This window comes from Amblyraja radiata, chromosome 34 (genome assembly GCF_010909765.2).
Source record: "Amblyraja radiata isolate CabotCenter1 chromosome 34, sAmbRad1.1.pri, whole genome shotgun sequence".
In the NCBI taxonomy this organism is placed as follows: Eukaryota; Metazoa; Chordata; class Chondrichthyes; order Rajiformes; family Rajidae; genus Amblyraja; species Amblyraja radiata.
Genome location: NC_045989.1, coordinates 7519739 through 7539474, shown reverse-complemented (window position 1 = coordinate 7539474; position 19736 = coordinate 7519739). Strand labels below are relative to the sequence as shown.

The 19736-nt window shown below is 47.1% G+C and overlaps 1 protein-coding gene across 1 annotated transcript in view; it reads right to left on the bottom strand.

The window, feature by feature from the left end:
• The window catches only part of rgma (repulsive guidance molecule BMP co-receptor a), a 41092-nt gene extending 22372 nt beyond the window's left edge, over positions 1-18720 (bottom strand). The window contains exon 1 of the mRNA XM_033050597.1: positions 18307-18720. Within this exon, the coding sequence (XP_032906488.1) occupies positions 18307-18320 (14 nt within the window). The 5' untranslated portion in view covers positions 18321-18720. The remainder of the gene's footprint in view (positions 1-18306) is intronic.
• Positions 18721-19736: the final 1016 nt, after the last annotated feature.

Here is a 19736-nt window from a genome sequence, read left to right as displayed (position 1 = left end):
GAGGGAGAGAGAGGGGGAGAGGGAGGGAGAGAGAGAGAGAGACAGGGGAGAGAGAGACAGAGAGAGAGAGAGAGAGAGAGTGGGCGAGAGAGAGGGGGAGAGAGAGAGGGGAGGGGTAGGGGGGAGAGGGAGGGAGGGAGGAGAGAGGAGGGAGGGAGAGGAGGAGAGGGAGGGAGAGAGGAGAGGAGAGAGGAGGGGAGAGATGGGAGGGAGGGGGAGAGGAGGAGGGAGGGGGAGAGAGAGGGAGAGAGGGAGAGAGAGAGGGAGGGGGAGAGAGGGAGAGAGAGAGAGGGAGAGAGAGAGAGGGGGAGGGAGAGAGGGGGGAGGGAGAGGGAGGGAGAGAGGGGGGGGGGGAGGGGGAGAGAGAGGGAGGGAGCCAGAAACTTAGAACATATCCAGCCACTCTGTGAAACAGCCAGATTATTTCTACAGCGAGAGAAACACAGCCAACAAGAAAGTAAAACAGAAAACTGCAAATAAAAGTTGGTGGAGCGCCCACAGATTGAGATCCAAGGAGGAAAGGCCCCAAAGAAGGAGAGAGCAAAATACTTCGCTAAATTCGTCAGTTCACATAGGAGCAGAATTAGGCCCTTCGGCCCATCAGGTCTACTCCGCCATTCAATCTTGGCTGATCTATCTTTCCATCTCAAACCCATTCTCCTGCCTTCTCCCCATAACCCCAGACACCTGTACTAATCAAGAATCTGTCAATCTCTGCCTTAAAAAATATGCATTGACTTGACCTCCACGGCCTTCTGTGTGAGAGAGAGAGAGAGGGGGAGACTGAGATACCCTCAAAGAAAATGTTACCAAAAAATAATTGTGTCTTTGTAAACTAAATCCCCTGATTTTGGAAAGAGTACTTGTGTCATGCAATGCTGGTCCTCGTGACTTTAATTGCAATGATTCACCCCCAATTTTAACATAAAATGCTGTTTAAATAATACTCCACAGTGCTTCTCAGCAAACGGTGTGTGTGAGGAGTTCCAGCCAGGAGTGAATAGTTAATAGTCACCTTGTAACTCCCAAGACTCGATTCCAAAGCGGAACCTCAAGATCTACAGTAGACGCTAAAACAGAGGAAGATAGAGGCACTAAATGCAGGAGAAACTCAGCGGGTCAGGCAGCATTGGTCTGATGGGTGTGAAGGGTCTCGATCAGAAACGCCACCTATTCCTTTCCTCTAGAGATGCTGTCTGACCCGCTGAGTTACTCCTGCATTTTGTGTCTATCTTCAGTCTAACCACAGTTCCTCCTTACACAAATATAGGGACACTGGCCGATTATCCTCGCCTGTTACTGCTGGTTGCTATCACAGCTGCCTGAGCTGCTGAATAGATACAGTGTTTTGGGCTATTAATTCAAATTTCCAGCAATTTTTGATTTAAAATAAAACGGTTCGGCAACTCGAACGCCCAGGAAGGAGATTACAAAAAATGGTGGACACTTCCTGGTCCATCACGGATACTGACCTCCCCACCATCGAAGGTCCATCACAGATACTGACCTCCCCACCATTGAAGGGATCTACAGGAGGCAATGCCACAAAAAGGCAGCCAGCATCATCAAGGACCCACACCACCCTGGTCACACTATCATTTCAGTCCTGCCATCGGGAAGAAGGTACAGGAGCCTGAAAACCATGACCTCCAGGTTCAGGAACAGCTTCTTCCTAGCAAACATCAGCCTATTGAACACTAGAAACACTAACTAACTATGTTATATCAATGGTAGACAAAAATGCTGGAGTAACTCAGCGGGTGAGGCAGCATCTACGGAGCGAAGGAACAGGTGACGTTTTGGGTCGGGACCCTTCTTCAGTCTGAAGAAAGATCCTGATCTAAAACGTTCCCCAATCCCTTTTCTCTCTCGAGATGCTGCCTGACCCGCTGAGTTACTCCAGCACTTTGTGTCTATCTTTGGTATGAAGCGGCATCTACAGTTATCGTTTCTCCGTACCAACCCTCGACCACCCCTTGGCAATACTTCTATGTTATCCCACTTTCTTATCCATCCCCAACACCTGAGGGACAATTCTCATAAGCCAATTAACTGGCACATCTGTGGGATGTGGGAGGAAACCGGAACACCTGGAGAAAACCACCACGGTCCCAGGGAGAACGTACAAACTCCACACAGATAGCACCTGGGATCAGGATCGAAGCCAGGTTTAGTTTAGTTTACTTAAGAGATATAGCGAGGAAACAAGCCCTTCGGCCCATCGAGTCCATGCTGACCAGTGAGCAACCACACACTCGTTCTATCCTACACACTGGGAACAATTTGCAGATGTCAATCAACCTGTAAACCTGTACGTCTCTGGAATGTGGGAAGAAACCAGAGTTCCCGGAGGAAACCCACGTGGTCACAGGGAAAGGTACATACTCCCTACAGGATCGAACCCGTGTCTCTGGCGCCGCAAGACCGCAACTCTACTGCTGCGCCACGGTAAGTACAGAACATCATGAATCTGAATCTGAGTCTGCGGAAGCGTCTCGCCCCTGAAATGTCACCCATTCCTTCTCTCCAGAGATGCTGCCTGACTCGCTGAGTTACTCCAGTTTTGTGTCTATCTTCAATGCAAACGAGCATCTGCAGTTCCTTTCTACTCAGTATAGAACATCCCCCTTATTTCAGTCCACAACCTTTTTTAGTTAAGGCTATCCCTTAGTTCTAGATTCATTTCAAGGGAAGCAACCTCGAAGCATCTAGAAACATAGAAAATAGGTGCAGGTGTAGGCCATTCGGCCCTTCGAGCCTGCACCGTCATTCAATATGATCACAGGATACCGAGTTGGATGATCAGCCATGATCATATTGAATGGCGGTGCAGGCTCGAAGGGCCGAATGGCCTACTTCTGCACCTATTTTCTATGTTTCTATGGCTGATCATCCAACTCAGTATCTTGTACCTGCCTTCTCTCCATACCCCCTGATCCCTTTAGCCACAAGAGCCACATCTAACTCCCTCTTAAATATAGCCAATGAACTGGCCTCAACTACCTTCTGTGGCAGAGAGTTCCACAGATTCACCACTCTCTGTGTGAAAATCTAATCTCACAATCCCTTATCTGTTTGAAAACATATAAGATCCCAGTATGGTTTATTTTCACACTGTGTTGCAGAAAGCACGAGCATTTCCTCAAGATTTTTTCCAGTACCCTCGCCTATTGATATGTGCTCTGGATATATTTAATGTGGTTCAAAACCAGATGAAAGAAAATTGGAAATGTGGCCATGAATATTTTAAGAGGACGTGACAACTCCCTGAGTCATAAGAGTAGCTCTCCCACAAAATTCTTCGAAGGATTGGTGCGGCGTTCCGTCGGGACAGAGCTAAGTTTATTTATTTTTCTGGCAAGCATTTAGCTGCTCAAGTGGAAGATTAAATATGAAAAGATATCATTTATAGTTTGCAAAGCCCCCAACTCTTTGTTCCTCTCTTTCTGAAGGTTCTCACCCAGTCAAGAATCTTCCAACTTGTCGGCCCAAGGGGCTGGCACAGTGGTGGAGTTGCTGCTTTACAGCGCCAGAGACCCGGGTTCCATCCTGACAACTAGGTGCTGTCTGTATGGAGTTTGCACGTTCTCCCCGTGACCTGCGTGGGTTTTCTCCGGGTGCCCCGGTTTCCTCACGCACTCCGAAGACGTACGGGTTTGTCTGTTAACTGGCTTTGGTAAGATACATTACCGAAGCCAATTAGCCTATAAACCAGCACGTCTTTGGAATGTGGGAGGGAACTGGAGCACCCGGAGAAAACCCACGTCACAAGGAGAGCGTACAGACGTACATTTAATTGAATGGCTGAAGAAGAGTCTCGACCCGAAATGCCAGAGATGCTGCCTGTCCCTCTGAGTTACTCCAGCATTTTGTGTCTATCTTTGATTTAAACCAGCATCTGCAGTTCCTTCCTACACATTGATTTAACTGGCTGTGGTGACAGAATTTACACCAGATTTCAGCATCTGCAGTTCCTTGTGTCTCCACTATCGATACGGTATTGAGCGGCACAGCGGTAGAGTTGCTGCCTTACAGCGCTGGAAACCCGGGTTCGATCCTGACTACAGGTGCTGTCTGTACGGAGTTTGCACGTTCTCCATGTGACCGCGAGGGTTTTCCCCCGGGTGCTCCGGTTTCCTCTCACACTCCAAAGACGTGCAGGTTTGTAGGCTAACTGGTAGAGTTGTAAATTGCCCCTAGTGTGTGTGTTGGATGGTGCTTGTGTATGGGATGCGGGCTTGGTGGGCCGAAGGGCCTGCCTCTGCGCTGTATCTCTAAACTAAACTAAACTCGATGAACAAGTCGACTGTGATACAGGAGTGTGGATCTTGCAGCGAGGCTTGGGGAAGGAGGGAGAGATGTTCTGGGGCAGCTTTGCCTGCCTTGCAAGGCTGAGCTGAAGTTACAGTGTCGACACCATTGCAGCCCTACAATCTGATAAACACACTGGTGAAGGTGTGGAGCACAAATAAAGGTGGCACAAGATCAAGGAGAGATCAAACAGTCGGTGCTGGCACCATGCCAGGCATCCGTTTGCACTGTGCCAATACTGGTGTCAGAGTTCTTCATGCCTCAGCTCTTTGGGAAATGCCAGAACTATTTGTCCCGGTGCATTGGCAACGAGGAGAAGGTGTGGTGATGGGGGGGTTGGAAGAGGAGGGGGGGTGATTCTTTGCAGCCTTAGGGGTTGTATGCATTGCCCCTCCTTAGTATGCATTTAACATTCAGTTTAGTACGGCATTGACACAACAGGGGCGGCACAGTGGCGCAGCGGGTAGTGCTGCTGCCTCACAGTTCGCCCATATCTTCTCAAGAAGGAAACCTGCCTTCCTGATGGACGTGATGGGGGGGCGCAGTTGCTGTCCAACAGTGCCAGAGATGCGGGACCGATCCTGACCTCAGACGCTGCCTGTGTGGAGTTTGCACGTTCTGTGCACTAACTCTGCAGACTCTGGGTGCTCCGGTTTCCTCCCACATCTCAAAGATGTGCGGGGTTGTAGGTTAACTGGTCCTCTGTCAATCGCCCCGAATGTGCCGGGAGTGGTTGGAAAAGTGGGATAGCCTGGAACTAGTATAAATGGGTGATTGATGGTCAACCTGGACTCTGTGGGCCGAAGGGCCTGGTTCCATGCTGTATCTTTCAATCAATTGTTAGTTGGTGTGAAAATTTTCCATGACAATTAAACACTCTTGGGTCTTGTCCCAAGATCGATTACAACAATTTAATTATCTCTGAAGTGAATACGATTTTATAATGCGAGAAGGGTGGCATAGTGGCACAGTGGTAGAGTTACTGCCATACAGTGCCAGAGACCCGAGTTCGATCCTGGCTATGGGTGCTATCTGTACGGAGTGTGTACGTTTGTAAATTGTCCCAAGTTTGTGTAGGATAGTGTTAGTGTGCGGGGATCGCTGGCCGGCACAGACTCGGTGGGCTAAAGGGCTTGTTTTCATGCTGTATCTTTAAACTAAACTAAAGACACTCAGTGCGGTGGTGTTTTATGTTTGCAAGGGGCAAGTTCTGCAGTTCGTTGTAACATCACAGCACGTAGTTGGCAGCTCCTTAGACCTCCCAGAATGTCCCACTAAAGGCACTTTACCAATTCCTTCACGGAGGAACGAACGGTAGGATTGAACTCTGCAGATGTGAATTATGATGAGCCCATCATTCTCTGTGTATTTTGGCAATCTGCAAAACTGGGACCTCTGCTTGGCAATGGATCACACTAAATGATGGTTTTTGCCCTAACGTTCGTCAAACTCCAAGTCATTTGCAGTCAACACAACAGCTAAGAAAGTTGATGCAAGATCTTGACTTGCTTAGGTAGGATAGATAGAGGGAAGCTGTTTACAATGGGGCATCACAGATTTGGACAGATGCACAGCTTCCGTTACCTCCCACACTGCAAAGACGTACAGGTATATAGGCTTGGTAAATGTAAAAATTGTCCCTAGTTGGTATAGGATAGTGTTAATGTGTGGGGATCGCTGGTCGGCGCGGACCCGGTGGGGCGAAAGTGCCTGTATCTCTAAACTAAAAAAAGACACACAATAGATAATATAGTAGTGGGCTAAATAGATATGGGCCAAATGCAAGCAGGTGGGACCAGCGTAGATGTCGTATGTAGCTATAAGTTCAGATGACGTCGATTTTAAGGAAAGACACAAAAAGAAGGAGAAGCAGAGAGATTTAAGAATAGATTTCCAGAGGGGAAGAGTGTTGGATGTTGAGGGCAATGATGGTGTCATTGAATCCAGGGATGCTGGAGGGGACATAACTAGTGCAGCACAGAGATCTGACAGGGTGGTGGGACTGGGGAGATCAAAGGAATGGTGGGTTATTCAAACTCAGTGACTCTCTGGAAATATTTGCCAAGATATTGCATATTAAATCAGGGAGTCCACCTGAAGCATTCGAAAGGTTTAGGAAGGAACTGCAGATACTGGTTTAAACCAAAGATAGTCAGAAAAAAAATGTTTGCATAATTTTATCATTGTAACCTTTTGCAATCTTTATCATCATTACTTTATTTGCACATCTTTCACTCATTTGTTCTATATCTCCCCACATCATCGTCTATATCTCTCGTTTCCCTCTCCTGTGACTTTTCTGTCTGAAGAAAGGTCTCTATCCGAAACGTCACCCGCTCCTTCTCTCCAGAGGTGCTGCCTGACCCCCTGAGTTACTCCAGCATTTTGTGTCTATCTTCGCTTCGGCTTGTACACGCTGGCTATCGGCTTGTACACGCTGGAATTCAGAAGATTGAGGGGGGATCTTTTAGAGACTTACAAAATTCTTAAGGGGTTTGACAGGCTAGATGCAGGAAGATTGTTCCCGATGTTGGGGAAGTCCAGAACTAGGGGTCACAGTTTAAGGATAAGAGGGAAGTCTTTTAGCACCGAGATGAGAAAATCATTTTTTACACAGAGAGCGGTGAATCTGTGGAATTCTCTGCCACAGAAGGTAGTTGAGGCCAGTTCAAAGGCTATATTTAAGAAGGAGTTAGATGTGGCCCTTGTGGCTAAAGGGATCAGGGGGTACGGAGAGAAGGCAGGGATGGGATACTGAGTTGGATGATCAGCCATGATCATATTGAATGGCGGTGCAGGCTCGAAGAATGGCCTACTCCTGCACCTATTTTCTATGTTTCTATGTTTCGCATCCAAAAGGCTGATTTTTTTCAAAGTTATTTCAGCCTGGGAAGCGGGACAAAAGGGAAGAAATGCTTCCTGAATAGGAACAAATTGAAAAGAACTTCTAACATAAACTCTGTGCTGATCACAAAGGCAGAGGGGATGATTGGTGTTGTCAGCAAGTATGCATTATTTTATTGTTTGTTATTATTTTTTCTTTCTCTTTTTGTTAAAGCGTCCATCTATTAACAAGGACGAATCCAACGAGAACACCATTGTTGGAACTGATGTTCTGTTTTTAAACCTGTTCTCTAACAAAAACATGCATGAAACACGAACGCTATTGAAGACACTCTCAATGCCAATTGGAGGGACTGAAAATATAAAGACTAAAGAATGTACCGTGGTGAAGAGGAGAGCTCGAGGCAACACAAATAATGCACCACAAGGTGCTTTCCATGTTCCACATGAGAAGGCAGGGATGGAGGAGGCCTTTCAGCCCCCTGAGTCTGTCCATTGTGGCAGCACGGTGGCACAGCTGGTAGAGCTGCCGTCTCACAGCGCCAGAGACCCGGGTTCGATCCTGACCCCGGGTGCTGCCTCTGTGGAGTTTCATTTTATAGATTTGATAGACAATAGGTGCAGGAGTACCTTCGAGCCAGCACCGCCATTCAATGTGATCATGGCTGATCATCCCCAATCAGTACCCCGTTCCTGCCTTCTCCCCATATCCCCTGACTCCGCTATCTTTAAGAGCCCTATCCAGCTCCCTCTTGAAAGCATCCAGAGAACCTGCCTCCACAGGAACCCGAGAATTCCACAGACTCACCACTCTCTGTGAGGAAAAAGTGTTTCCTCGTCTCCGTTCTAAATGGCTTACTCCTTATTCTTAAACTGTGGCCCCTGGTTCTGGACTCCCCCAAAATCGGGAACATGTTTCCTACCTCTAGCGTGTCCAAGCCCTTAACAATCTTATATGTTTCAATGAGATAACCTCTCATCCTTCTAAACTCCAGAGTGTACAAGCCCAGCTGCTCCATTCTCTCAGCATATGACAGTCCCGCCATCCCGGGAATTAACCTTGTAAACCTACGCTGCCCTCCCTCAATAGCAAGAATAGTTTCAACGTTCTTCCTATGACCTCGTGGGTTTCTTCCACGTGGTCTGGTATCCGACCCACATCCCAAAGGCATGCTGGTTTGTAGGTTAATCGGCCCTCTGTGAAATTGTACTAACATGTAAGAAAGCGGGACAACAAAGAACTAGTGTGAACGGGTGATCAAGGGTTGGCATGGACTCGATGGGCCGAAAGGCCTGCTTCCATGCTGGATCATTCAATCAATCATTGGCAAAACTGAATCTTAACCACTTAAAGAAAAAGACATAAAGAGCTGGTGTAACTCTGCGGGTCAGACAGCATCTCTGGAGAACAAGGACAGGTGTCGGGTCGGGTCGGGATGCTTCGCGATTATAATGCAGGGAATGTAACAGTGGAATGGACGTTGAATTGGGTCGACTGGGTCAGTTCATAGATCTCAGGACCAGAACAGTCAGGGGAGAGGGAAACTGGAGGTATCAACCAACAGCGACTGTTATTCTTTAAATTAAATGCTGATCAGATGTTACCTGCTTAAATTACCCACTTTATTCTTTGTCCATGGTCACTTCATAACTTAAATCCAGTTATTGTGCCTGTTATCATTGAACCACAGAACAGCTACATTTGTTTCCTGATGTGACAAAGATGGAGGCATCAAATCATGTATATGTTGCACATTTCCATGCATTTTGCTTGGAAACATATATTTTTGTATTAGATCAAAGAAAAAAAACTGTTGGAGGAACTCAATAGTTTTAGTTTAGTTTACAGATAGAGCGGAAACAGGCCCTTTGGCCCACCGAGACCACACCGACTAGTAATCCCCGCACATTAACACAATCCTACACAAACTAGGGATATTTTACAGTTATACCAAGCCAATCAACATACAAACAGCACCCGGAGAAAACCCACACGGTCACAGGGAAAACATACAAACTCCACACAGACAGCACCCGTGGTTAGGATCGAACTCGGGTCTCTGGCGCTGTAAGGCAGCAACTCTACCGCTGCGCCACCGTGCCGCACAGGTCAGGTGAGAGTTTCTTCAACAGCATTAATATTTAAGGAGCGTTTTTGCTAGGGAACAGGTTAACAAATAGAACGTCATTCTCTACCCTGGTAGTAATCCCGCGCCTTTCTCCCTCACCTCTCCCCTACATCCCTCCTTGATACCAAGTGGACACTTTATAAAAAGAGGAACAAAACAAAACCGTAATGCACGGCAGATGCAGGAATTGCAGATGCTGGTTTACAAAAAAAAGTTTCAAAGTGCTGGAGTAACGATTGAACAGCATATTGGTGCAGCGGTAGTTACTGCTTTACAGCGCCAGATACCCGGGTTCGATCCTGACTATGGGTGCTGTCTGTACGGAATTAGTACGTTCTCGCTGTGACCAAGTGGGTTTGCTCCAGGTGCTCCGGTTTCCTCCCACATACATCTTTGTAGGTTAATTGGCTTTGGTAAAAAATTGTAAGTTATCCCTAGTGTGTAGGATTGTGCTGGTGTATTGCTGGTCGGTGTGGACTTGGTCAGCCGAAGGGCCTCTTTCTGTGCTGAACCTCTAAGGTCTAAAAATAAAAGACCAAACTCAAGTTAGGTGACGTTTTGGGTCAATAGACAATAGATACCAATTTAAATAAAGACCAAAATGTTTTTTTTAATTATGGGTTAATAATTGGAAAGAAATTGATACTTAAATTTTGGAAAAATACAGCCATACCAACTGTTAAAATGTGGATTAGGAATATGATAGGCATAGCACGCCTTGAAGAAATGAGACTCCGACTAATAGATAAATATGACCAATTCCTTTTTGGAATCATGTGATGCAGCGGTACCATAAGGATTGCTGATTTCAGTTCATGACGTGGATAGATCTACATCTCCGAATATAGATTTGAAAAATTCTCTTTTAAGGGGCCTTCTCTTCTATTTCTACTTTCCACCTTTTCTTTTTTATTTTATTTTTTTATTTTTATTTTTTATATACACACTTCACATTTTTCTACTCTCTACCATCTATTTTTCCACTCTTTCCCCTTTCTATTGTTTTCTTTTTCTTGTCTTGCTTACTTCCTTCTCATAACATAAAACTAGAGGTTGTACATAGAATGGATTACGGTATGACATAGTTGGCACCTAAAGTTAGTTTTGTATTGTATTAACTTCTAATAAAATAAACAAATTAAAAAAAAAAAAAAAAAAAAAAAAATAGACAATAGGTGCAGGAGTAGGCCATTCGGCCCTTCGAGCCAGCACTGCCATTCAATGTGATCATGGTTGATCATCCCCAACCATTCCTGCCTTCTTCCCATATCCCCTGACCGCTATTTTTAAGAGCTCTATCTAGCTCTCCCTTGAAAGCATCCAGAGAACCTGCCTCTACCACCCCCTGAGGCAGAGAATTCCACAGTCGGGACCCTTCTTCAGACTCGAGAATAACATTTCAGTCTGTAGAAGGGTCTCTAGTCATATAATGCGTACTAGATAGACACAAAATGCTGGAGTAACTCAGCGGGACAGGCAGCATCTCTGGATGGAAGGAATGAGTTTAGACCCTTCTTCTTTCCAGAGATGCTGCACGTCCCGCTGAGTTACTCCAGCATTTTGTGTCTATCTTCAGTGCAAACCAGCATCTGCAGTTCCTTCCTACACATACAATGTGTTTACTCTTACAACACCAATCATTCTTTTTTACCTTTGTGAAAGGCATGGAGTTTATGACAGTCATTCTTTTTATTTTATTTTGTTTGCCCCGAACTGAGTTCCTCCAGCAGTTTGTTTCTTGCTCTGCATCTGCGGTCTCTTGTGCAGCCATCTGTGTTACTTTTGCCAGCTCTTCACAGTCACGGATTCAACATCCCACCAGCCCCTCTCAATGTTCATACAATCGAAGCAAAAAGATAGGAAGTAGCCATTCATCTCATTGTACCCTGTGCCAGCTCCATGAAAGAGTTCAATTAGCCACTCTACTCTGCTCTTTTGCTATAACTCTGTAGATCTTTCCTTTCATTTACATTTCCCATTCCTTTCTGAAAGTCCCTATTCAATCTTTTTCCGCCACCACCCTTTCAGTCGCTACAATTCTAGTCAAAGAAGCGCTGTATGAAAAATCCTCTTGCCTTTCCCAATTATCTTCAGTTTATTATGAGAGCAAAAGAAAATGGAGAAAATGAAAGGCAAGTCCAAAGTAAATCCTATCGCCTTGACAACACTTTAACAATAATTATAAAGCGAAGAGCAGAGGTGTTCGTCCCAATCGCGTATTCTCATCAGGACTTCATGCTGGTGACAAAGTGACACAAGTTGGGGTGTGGGGTGGGGGGGAGGGGAGAGCGTGGGAGAGGAGAGGAGGGGAGGGGAGAGAGGGGTTTTAGAGAGGAGGGGGGAGAGGGGGCGAGGGGAGGGGAAGAAGGAGAGGACAGGGGGAGGGGAGATGGGTGAAGGGGGCAAGGGGAGAGGGGTGGAGGGAGGGGGGGAAAGGGGAGAGTGGGGGAGGGGAGCAGGGAAAGTGGAGCGGGAAGATGTGGGGGAATGGGAGAGGGATGGGGGAGGAAGGTGGAGGGGGAGGGGAGCGGGGGAAACAGAGTGGATGGGGGGGAGGGGTGGGGGCAAGGGGGTGGGGGGGAGGGGGGGAAGTTAGTCATAGAGAAAGATCAAGATGGTGATACATTGCCAAGAAATTACAATAAAAAAAAGTAGAAGTGTTTTCTTTGGAAAAAAAAGAGGAAGGGGAGTTAGTCAGAATGCTGAGGCCTTAAGGGTCTGTCCCACTCTCACGACCTAATTCAAGACCTCTGCTGAGTTTGCCCTTGACTCATACTCGCAGCATGGTCGTCACGAGGTCGTAGGCGGTCGTAGCAGGTCGTGATGCTAGTCGTGGGTACTCGTGGCATCAAGTAGGTCGGGGCGTTTTTCTAGCCTGATTAAAAATGTCCACGTGTAAAAAAGGTCGTGAAAGTGGGACAGGCCCTTTAGAATCAAGTCAAATTTACACCAGAGAAGCGAGCCATTCAGCCAATGATATGCACGCTAGGTGAACAAGATGTGTATGAAGGAACTGTAGATGCTGGTTTAAACCGAAGATAGACACAAAATGCTGGAGTAACTCAGCAGGGCAGGCAGCATCTCTGGAGAGAAGGAATGGGTGACATTTCGGGTCGAGACCCTTCTTCATGTCCCGCTCTGTTACTCCAGTTTTTTGTGTCTGTCTCTCGTTGAACAAGAGTCCCCTGGTGTAGTGACTGGCCTTTACCAGTCTATCCAGCAGTGAATTACAGACATCCAACATCGTCTGTGAGAAAAAACTGTTTCCCCAGCGATTCCCTATTAATCCTTGCAGGCGCAGCCGTACTTCAAATTCATGCCTGAAGAAGGGTTTCGGCTCCATAGATGCTGCCTCACCCGCTGAGTTTCTCCAGCATTTTTGTCTGCCTTCAAATTCATGCCTCTTGGTATTTGACCCATTCGCTAAGTGACAAAGTTCCATCTCGATTTTCGCTGTCTCAGGAGCTCATAATTTTCAATGAAATCTGCATCGGCCCCCCTCTCTCCCCACCCATGTGTTATAAACCACACACCCCCCACCCATCTACTCTGTCCCCGCAGCTTAAATATTTCTGTCCTCCAGTGAGATTAAAGAAGACAGACATAAAATGCTGGAGTAGCTCAGCAGTTCAGGCAGCATCATTGGAGAAAAGGAACAGGTCACTTTTCGGGTCGAGAGCCTTCAACGGATTGAGAGTCCGGGAGGGGGAAATTAGAGGCATGGGAGGGAAGGTACAGAACAAGGCCGAGCCTGCATTGTAAAGCTATTGCAAGTTAAATTAAGTCTGCGAGTGTGGCGACTTCCAATGGTTTGCCAAAGGCACAAACAAAAGCCGATTTCCCAAGTAACTCAAGACTATTTGGAGCAGAAACAAGTTAGATTTGCGATTTTTGATAGATGGAAGATAGACAATAGAAGTAAGACATTTACAGCACAGAAGCTGTCTATTTGGCCCATCAAATCCCATCCAGAGAGTTGTGAATCTGTGGAATTCTCTGCCCCAGAAGGCAGTGGAGGCCAATTCACTGGATGCATTCAAAAGAGAGTTAGATAGAGCTGTTAGGGCTAGCAGAATCAAGGGATGTGGGGAGAAGGCAGGAAAGGGGTACTGATTGTGGATGATCAGCCATGATCACATTGAATGGCTAGAAGGGCCGAATGGCCTACTCCTGCACCTATTGTGTATGTATTTCTATGTATCTATGTAACCTGTCCTGATCATTTTAACCACAGATCAGCCTCATTATATACTTTATTTAAACCAGCCCACCTGCCCTTCTATTGATTTTTTCCCCTTGCCTGTTTCTCTTCCACTAGACTTTACGTTAGAGCTACAGCATGGAAACAGGCCCTTTGGCCCATCGAGTCCGCACTGACCAGCGATCAGGCCGTACATTAATCTACACACACACTAGGGACCATTTTAAAACTTGCAAAGGCCAATTAACCTACAAACATGCATGACATTGGCATGTGGGAGAAAACCGGAGCACCCGGATAAGACCCACGTGATCACGGGGAGAACGTACAAACTCCATACAGACAGCACCCGTATTCTGGATTGAACTGGTGTCTCTGGCATTATAAGGCAGCAACTCTACCACTGTGCCACGGTGCACTGTTCTGTTACTACATCCATGCAATGGGGTGGGAGATTGCAACCTTAATCTCACTGCAGGAGTAGCAAATTCCACATTACAACCGTTCTTGGGCTAAAGCTGTTGCCTATGTACTCCATACTGGGTTTAATGGTGATCATCTTAAATCCATGACAACTGTTTAAAAAAGGCTTAGAACAATATAAAGACTGTTTTCTCAATAAATCCAGGTATCCATTACATCCACTTCAACCTCCTCAATAAGATAATTGGAAAACATAAAAAATAAATACAATGTCAATACTAGTTCGACACTAAGGGAATGCAGTGCTATCCCCGGGGAACTTTGCCTGGAGGTCTCTACTTTTCACTTCAAAATTACACCCGATGCAGCATATATTCTCTATGTGTATGTACTTGCTGTGTGACTGTGTGTGTGGGGAAGCATATCGGTGCAATCATGAAATAATAAGCAATTATGATTAATATAATTTTCAGATTACATTTTAATGATCCAATTTCTCTCTTGCTTTACATCCCATTCAGAAAACCTGTTTAAAAATGTCAAGCATGGAATGGCAAATGGAATGTAACTCTGACAGAGTGTTACAGAACAGGTGTGTTCAAGAAGGAACTGCACATGCTAGGGAATCGAAGGTAGACAAAATTGCTGGAGAAACTCAGCGGGTGCGGCAGCATCTATGGAGTGAAGGAAAGAGGCAATGTTTCGGGCTGAAACCCAAGGGTTTCGGGCTATATAGGTCTACGGCCCCATACAAGCAGTTTAACATTATACATTTACCTAAAAGCAGACAAGAACGCAATATCACAAGGTCTCAAGTTTGTCCCTCAATGTTCTAGACTGTTCAATTGCCTCAAGTCCACCGTTTAAATATTGCTGCTTCTGTTCATTCACAATGCATTTGGTTAATGGGTGAATATTTGATTAAACGGTCTGCAGCAATGGTAACAAGGTGACACATTTATTCCCCTAATTATGCCTCAGTCACCCAGAGTGAGAATAACAAGCACATATGCAAAACTTGAAATGATCTTTTGGATTTAGATTGAGTTTTATCACGTGTCAGAAACAGCGCAGAAAACGGCACAGAATTCATTCTCAGCTGTTGCCTAGGCAAAGCGAAGCGTGGTTAGACTGACAAGAATAAACCTCATGGAACATCGAGGGGGGGGGGGGGTACAGTGGCACAGCTGGTAGAGCCACAGTCTCACTGCACCAGAGACCAGGGTTCGATCCTAGCCTCGGGCGCTGTCCGTGTGGAGTTTGCACATTTATCCCAGTGACCGTGTGGGTTTGCACCCACGCCCCGGAGATGCATGTGTTTGTGGGTTAATTGGGCTATTGCAAATTGCCCCTAGTGTGTCGGCAGAGAATGTGAACCTGGTATGGCAGAACTAGTGTGAACATATGGTTGGCATTGACTCGGTGGGCCGAAGGGCCTGTTTCTTGGCCAGAGAGAGTGAGGATACTTCCCATGACCAATAATCTCGAACCAGAGGTCATAAGAGAGCTAGATAGGGCTCTTAAAGATAGTGGAGTCAGGGGATATGGGGAGAAGGCAGGAACGGGGTACTGATTGGGGATGATCAGCCATGATCACATTGAATGGCGTTGCTGGCTCGAAGGGCCGAATGGCCTACTTCTGCACCTATTGTCTATTGTCTATAATCTCGGAATAAGAAGAGGACAATTGGAACGGCAATGGAAAGAGGTTCTGGGATAGGTTCTAACACTCAAAAGAAGGTAGCAACAGAGTATACAGTATATAGTATAATAGATATCCGCATATGAAGGGAATGTAGTGATGTGTTGGGAGGGATAGAGCTGGTAAATGGTGCTGAGGTAGAAGATCAGCTGTGATGAATGGGAATCAAGAACCAGAGGAGATAGGTGAGAGGGGAAAATGGATTAGGAACCTGAGGGGCCGCTGTTTCACACAGAGGGTGGTGGGTATATGGAACCTGCTGCCAAAGGGGGCATTTAAGGCCAGCACTATAACAACAATTAAAAGAAGATAGACACAAAGCGCTGGAGTAACTCCAATTCAAAAAAGGATGGGCGATGTTTCGGATCAGGTCCTGAATCGGGACCCATCCTTTTTCTCCAGAGATGCTGCCTGGCCCGCTGAGTTACTCCAGCACTTTGTGTCTATCTTCAGTATATCGGCATCTGCAGTTCCTATCTAAACAATTGAAAGACATCTCGTCTGACACATGGATAGAAGCAATTTAGAGGGGTATGGGTCAAACGTGGGCATGTGGAACTAGTGTAGAAGGGGCAGCTTGGTCGGCATGGGCAAGTTGGGCCGAGCGGCCTGTTTCCATGCTGTATGACTAGGGAGGGATCAAGTGGTTCACTCCCTAAACTGAGCCTGAAGAAGGGTCCCGACCCAAAACATCATCTGTCCATTCCCTACTCAGATGCTGTGTGCAGGAAGGAACTGCAGATGCTGGTTTAAACCGAAGATAGACACAAAATGCTGGAGTCACTCAGCGGGACAGGCAGCATCTCAGAAGAAGGGTCTCGACCTGAAACCTCACCCATTCATTCTCTCCAGAGATGCTGCCTGTCTCGCTGAGTTACTCCAGCATTTTGTGTCTGTCTTCCCGACACAGATGCTACCCGATCCGCTGAATTCCTCCAGCACTTTGTGTTTTGCTCAGGACTCCAGCACCTGCAGTTCCCTTGTGTCTGGCTGCCAACATTTCTCAGGGCAGAGTGAATCCCAGCCCTCTCGTTCCAGTGTGTAGGAAGGAACTGCAGATAGTGGTTTAAACCAAAGATGGACACAAAGTGCTGGAGTAACTCAACGAGTCGGGCAGCATCTCTGGAGAAAACGGATGGGTAGTGGTGTTCAGGCATTCTCTTTGCTCCAGTTACCTCCCATTTACTCTCAGCCCGAGGAAGGGTTCAGACGCGAAACGCCAGCCACCCTTATTCTCCAGAGATGCTGCCCGACCCGTTAAGTTGAGGGCCTGTCCCACTTACGCGACCTTTACAGGCGACTGCCGGCACCCGGTGAACAGAAAGACGCTACGACTATTTGGAGACCTCTCACGACCATAGGAGACCTCTCACGACCACGGTCGACGTGATAGACCAAGGTCGTGAGAGGTCTCCTATGGTTGTGAGAGGTCACCTGCAAAAGGTCCCCAGGAGTCGCCTATACGGCTGTGAGAGGTCCCCTATGGTCGTGAGAGGTCTCCAAAAAGGTCGTAGCGTCTTTCTGGTCGCCGCTGAATTGTCAACATGTCGACCTATCACGGGTGCCGGCAGTCGCCTGTAAAGGTCGCGAAAGTGGGACAGGCCCTTTACTCCAGCTACTCCGCGTCCATCTCCCCTTGTTCTGTCCCGTCTCCCGTAAGGTGTCGCTGTTAGTCTCCGAGAGCGGCGTAAATCACTGACTGCTTCGACCACACTCTCCCTCCCCACTCGATATGTCGATATGTCAATCTATCCTGGTTACATTGCTACAAGGAATGGTGGGTGGGTGGGGGGAGAGAGAGGGGGGGGGGGTGAGAGTCTATCCGGAGAGGCAGCCTAATATGATCACTGCAGCAATTATAAGATTCAGGCAGTAATCAAAACATCGTCACCCCCTTAATATGCAGCCTGCAAACCACAAAAAATGCATTCTACAACCAAACACTAAACAGCCTGATTATCCTATTCTGGAGATAATAATCGCAGGCAGAGCCTTCGGGCGATTTACAAATATCATCTGCGCCAATTTACATTGAGATCAAAGTTTCGTACGTGTGATGTTTTCAAAAGTCTCTCTGCAGCTTGTAATTGTATTAATAGATTGAAATCCAACGAGGATTTAACCAAGTCGGCGAAATTATGCAACGATACTTTTTTTTTCTAATTGCAGTTTTTGCATCTGTAACCGCCGGGTTTACTTACTTGTTAAACCATTAAAAAAAAAACAAGTTGCATCTTCCCGTGACTGTAACTAAAGGTATTAAGGGTGCAATCGTTTTCTTGCACCGACCGAGGAGTTTTACTGCCAGGATGCAACTTCACCGCGGGAGGAGAGAGAATGCAAACAAATAAAAATAAGGAGGGGGGAAAAAAACCTTAATGCCACACACACACACAAGAAAAAAACCCCACTAACGCACGCGAAAAAGATTAAACTAGAAATCGCGACTGAAAAGTCTGGACCTAATTATATACACACACACACACACACACTGAAAGTGATTGGCAGTTCCAGCGAAATTCACGCAAAGATATCGAAATCTATCTTGTCTGCGAGCGATTAGAAACACTTCGGTTTTTACCATTGCAATTGCAATTTACAGTTGCAATCACTCGACTGCAATTGCTTGTAGACATTAATTCTGCCGCGTTTGGCTTCAGGTGGCAGTGAACATGCGGCGCTTCTCTCTTGCTTACCTTGGCTGCGGCATGTAAATCTGTAGCCCGGGTAGGATATTGACAGGATCTGGACGGTAATGTATGGCCCAGACCCTTGGGTTGAGAAAAAAAGAAGCTTGTCTTAATGAGATTATCTCTTCTTGTGGTCCCCCTCTCTTTTTCCTCGCCTCTTCCTGGCCGTGTATCTATCAGAAGGCTTCCACACACACACACACACACAAGTGCGTCCCTTAGCTGGCCAATATAGGCTCCATCAGGGTCCCGGTATTAGATGCTTTTGGGAGGGGGTTGTTTTTAGACACTGCCTGTGACATGGAAACGGCAGTGAAATGGAGAGAGAGGGAGCGAGCGAGAGAGAGCGAGAGTTTCAACAATATCCACGTGTTAAGAGGTTCGTTAAAATGCAGAGAGCGGGGGGTGGGTGTAAGAGAGAGAGAGTGAAAGAGAGAGAGAGAAAGAGAGAGAGAGAGAGAGAGAGAGAGAGAGAGAGAGAACGGCTCTCTCTCTCGCTCTCACACACACACACACGCTGGGAATGCGATCTAACACCACGGAATGTCTCATCAACTGAGAAGGATGGGACGTGAGAAATCACAGCCCCAGTAACGCACTGGGCAAGAGAACCATTGCATTGCAACTTGCTGCTGCTGCTGCTGCTGTCAAAGGCGCTATAGGATCTTTGGTCAAAGGGGCAATGTGGACCAGAGGATGCATTCTCGCCTTTGCACTGTCGGGAGGGAGAGTTGGGGGGGGGGGGGGGGGGGGGGGAGACGGATCTAAAGATTGGGGAGGATTTGTGGACAGTATTGTGTGTGAGGGAGGTGGGAAACTGAACCACTGGAGTGAACCCGGGGCAGAATGATCATCATAAAACGCTGGCACCGGCACCAGCTTCTGTGAGCGAAGAAGGTTCGCGCCGGCTAATTCATTCTCACAATGCGATCAGTACCGATTGTCACTGGGGGTGGCCGATTTTGCCCTCATCCGCTCGGCAGAAGGTGGTGACTTGTGCCACACATGCCAGGTTGAGGAGGGTCGGTGGTCGGGGGAGGGGGGTGCTGGCGAGAGGCGGCAGAGAGAGACAGAAGCAAGCAGCGTTTCTCACCCAGTGCCTCTGCCTGGAGACACTTCATGGCATTTGTGTTTAAGAAGGAACTGCAGATGCTGGAAAATCGAAGGTGCACAAAAATGCTGGAGAAGCTCAGCGGGTGCAGCAGCATCTATGGAGCGAAGGAAATAGGCAACGTTTCGGCCCGAAACGTTGCCTATTTCCTTCGCTCCATAGATGCTGCTGCACCCGCTGAGTTTCTCCAGCATTTTTGTGTGACACTTCAGGGCACACGGCTGCCATGAGCTCCAGGCTGTAGGAAGGAACTGCAGATGCTGGTTTACCCCCCGCCCGAAGGCGGACGCGCAAAAAGCTGGAGTAACTCAGCGGGACAGGCAGC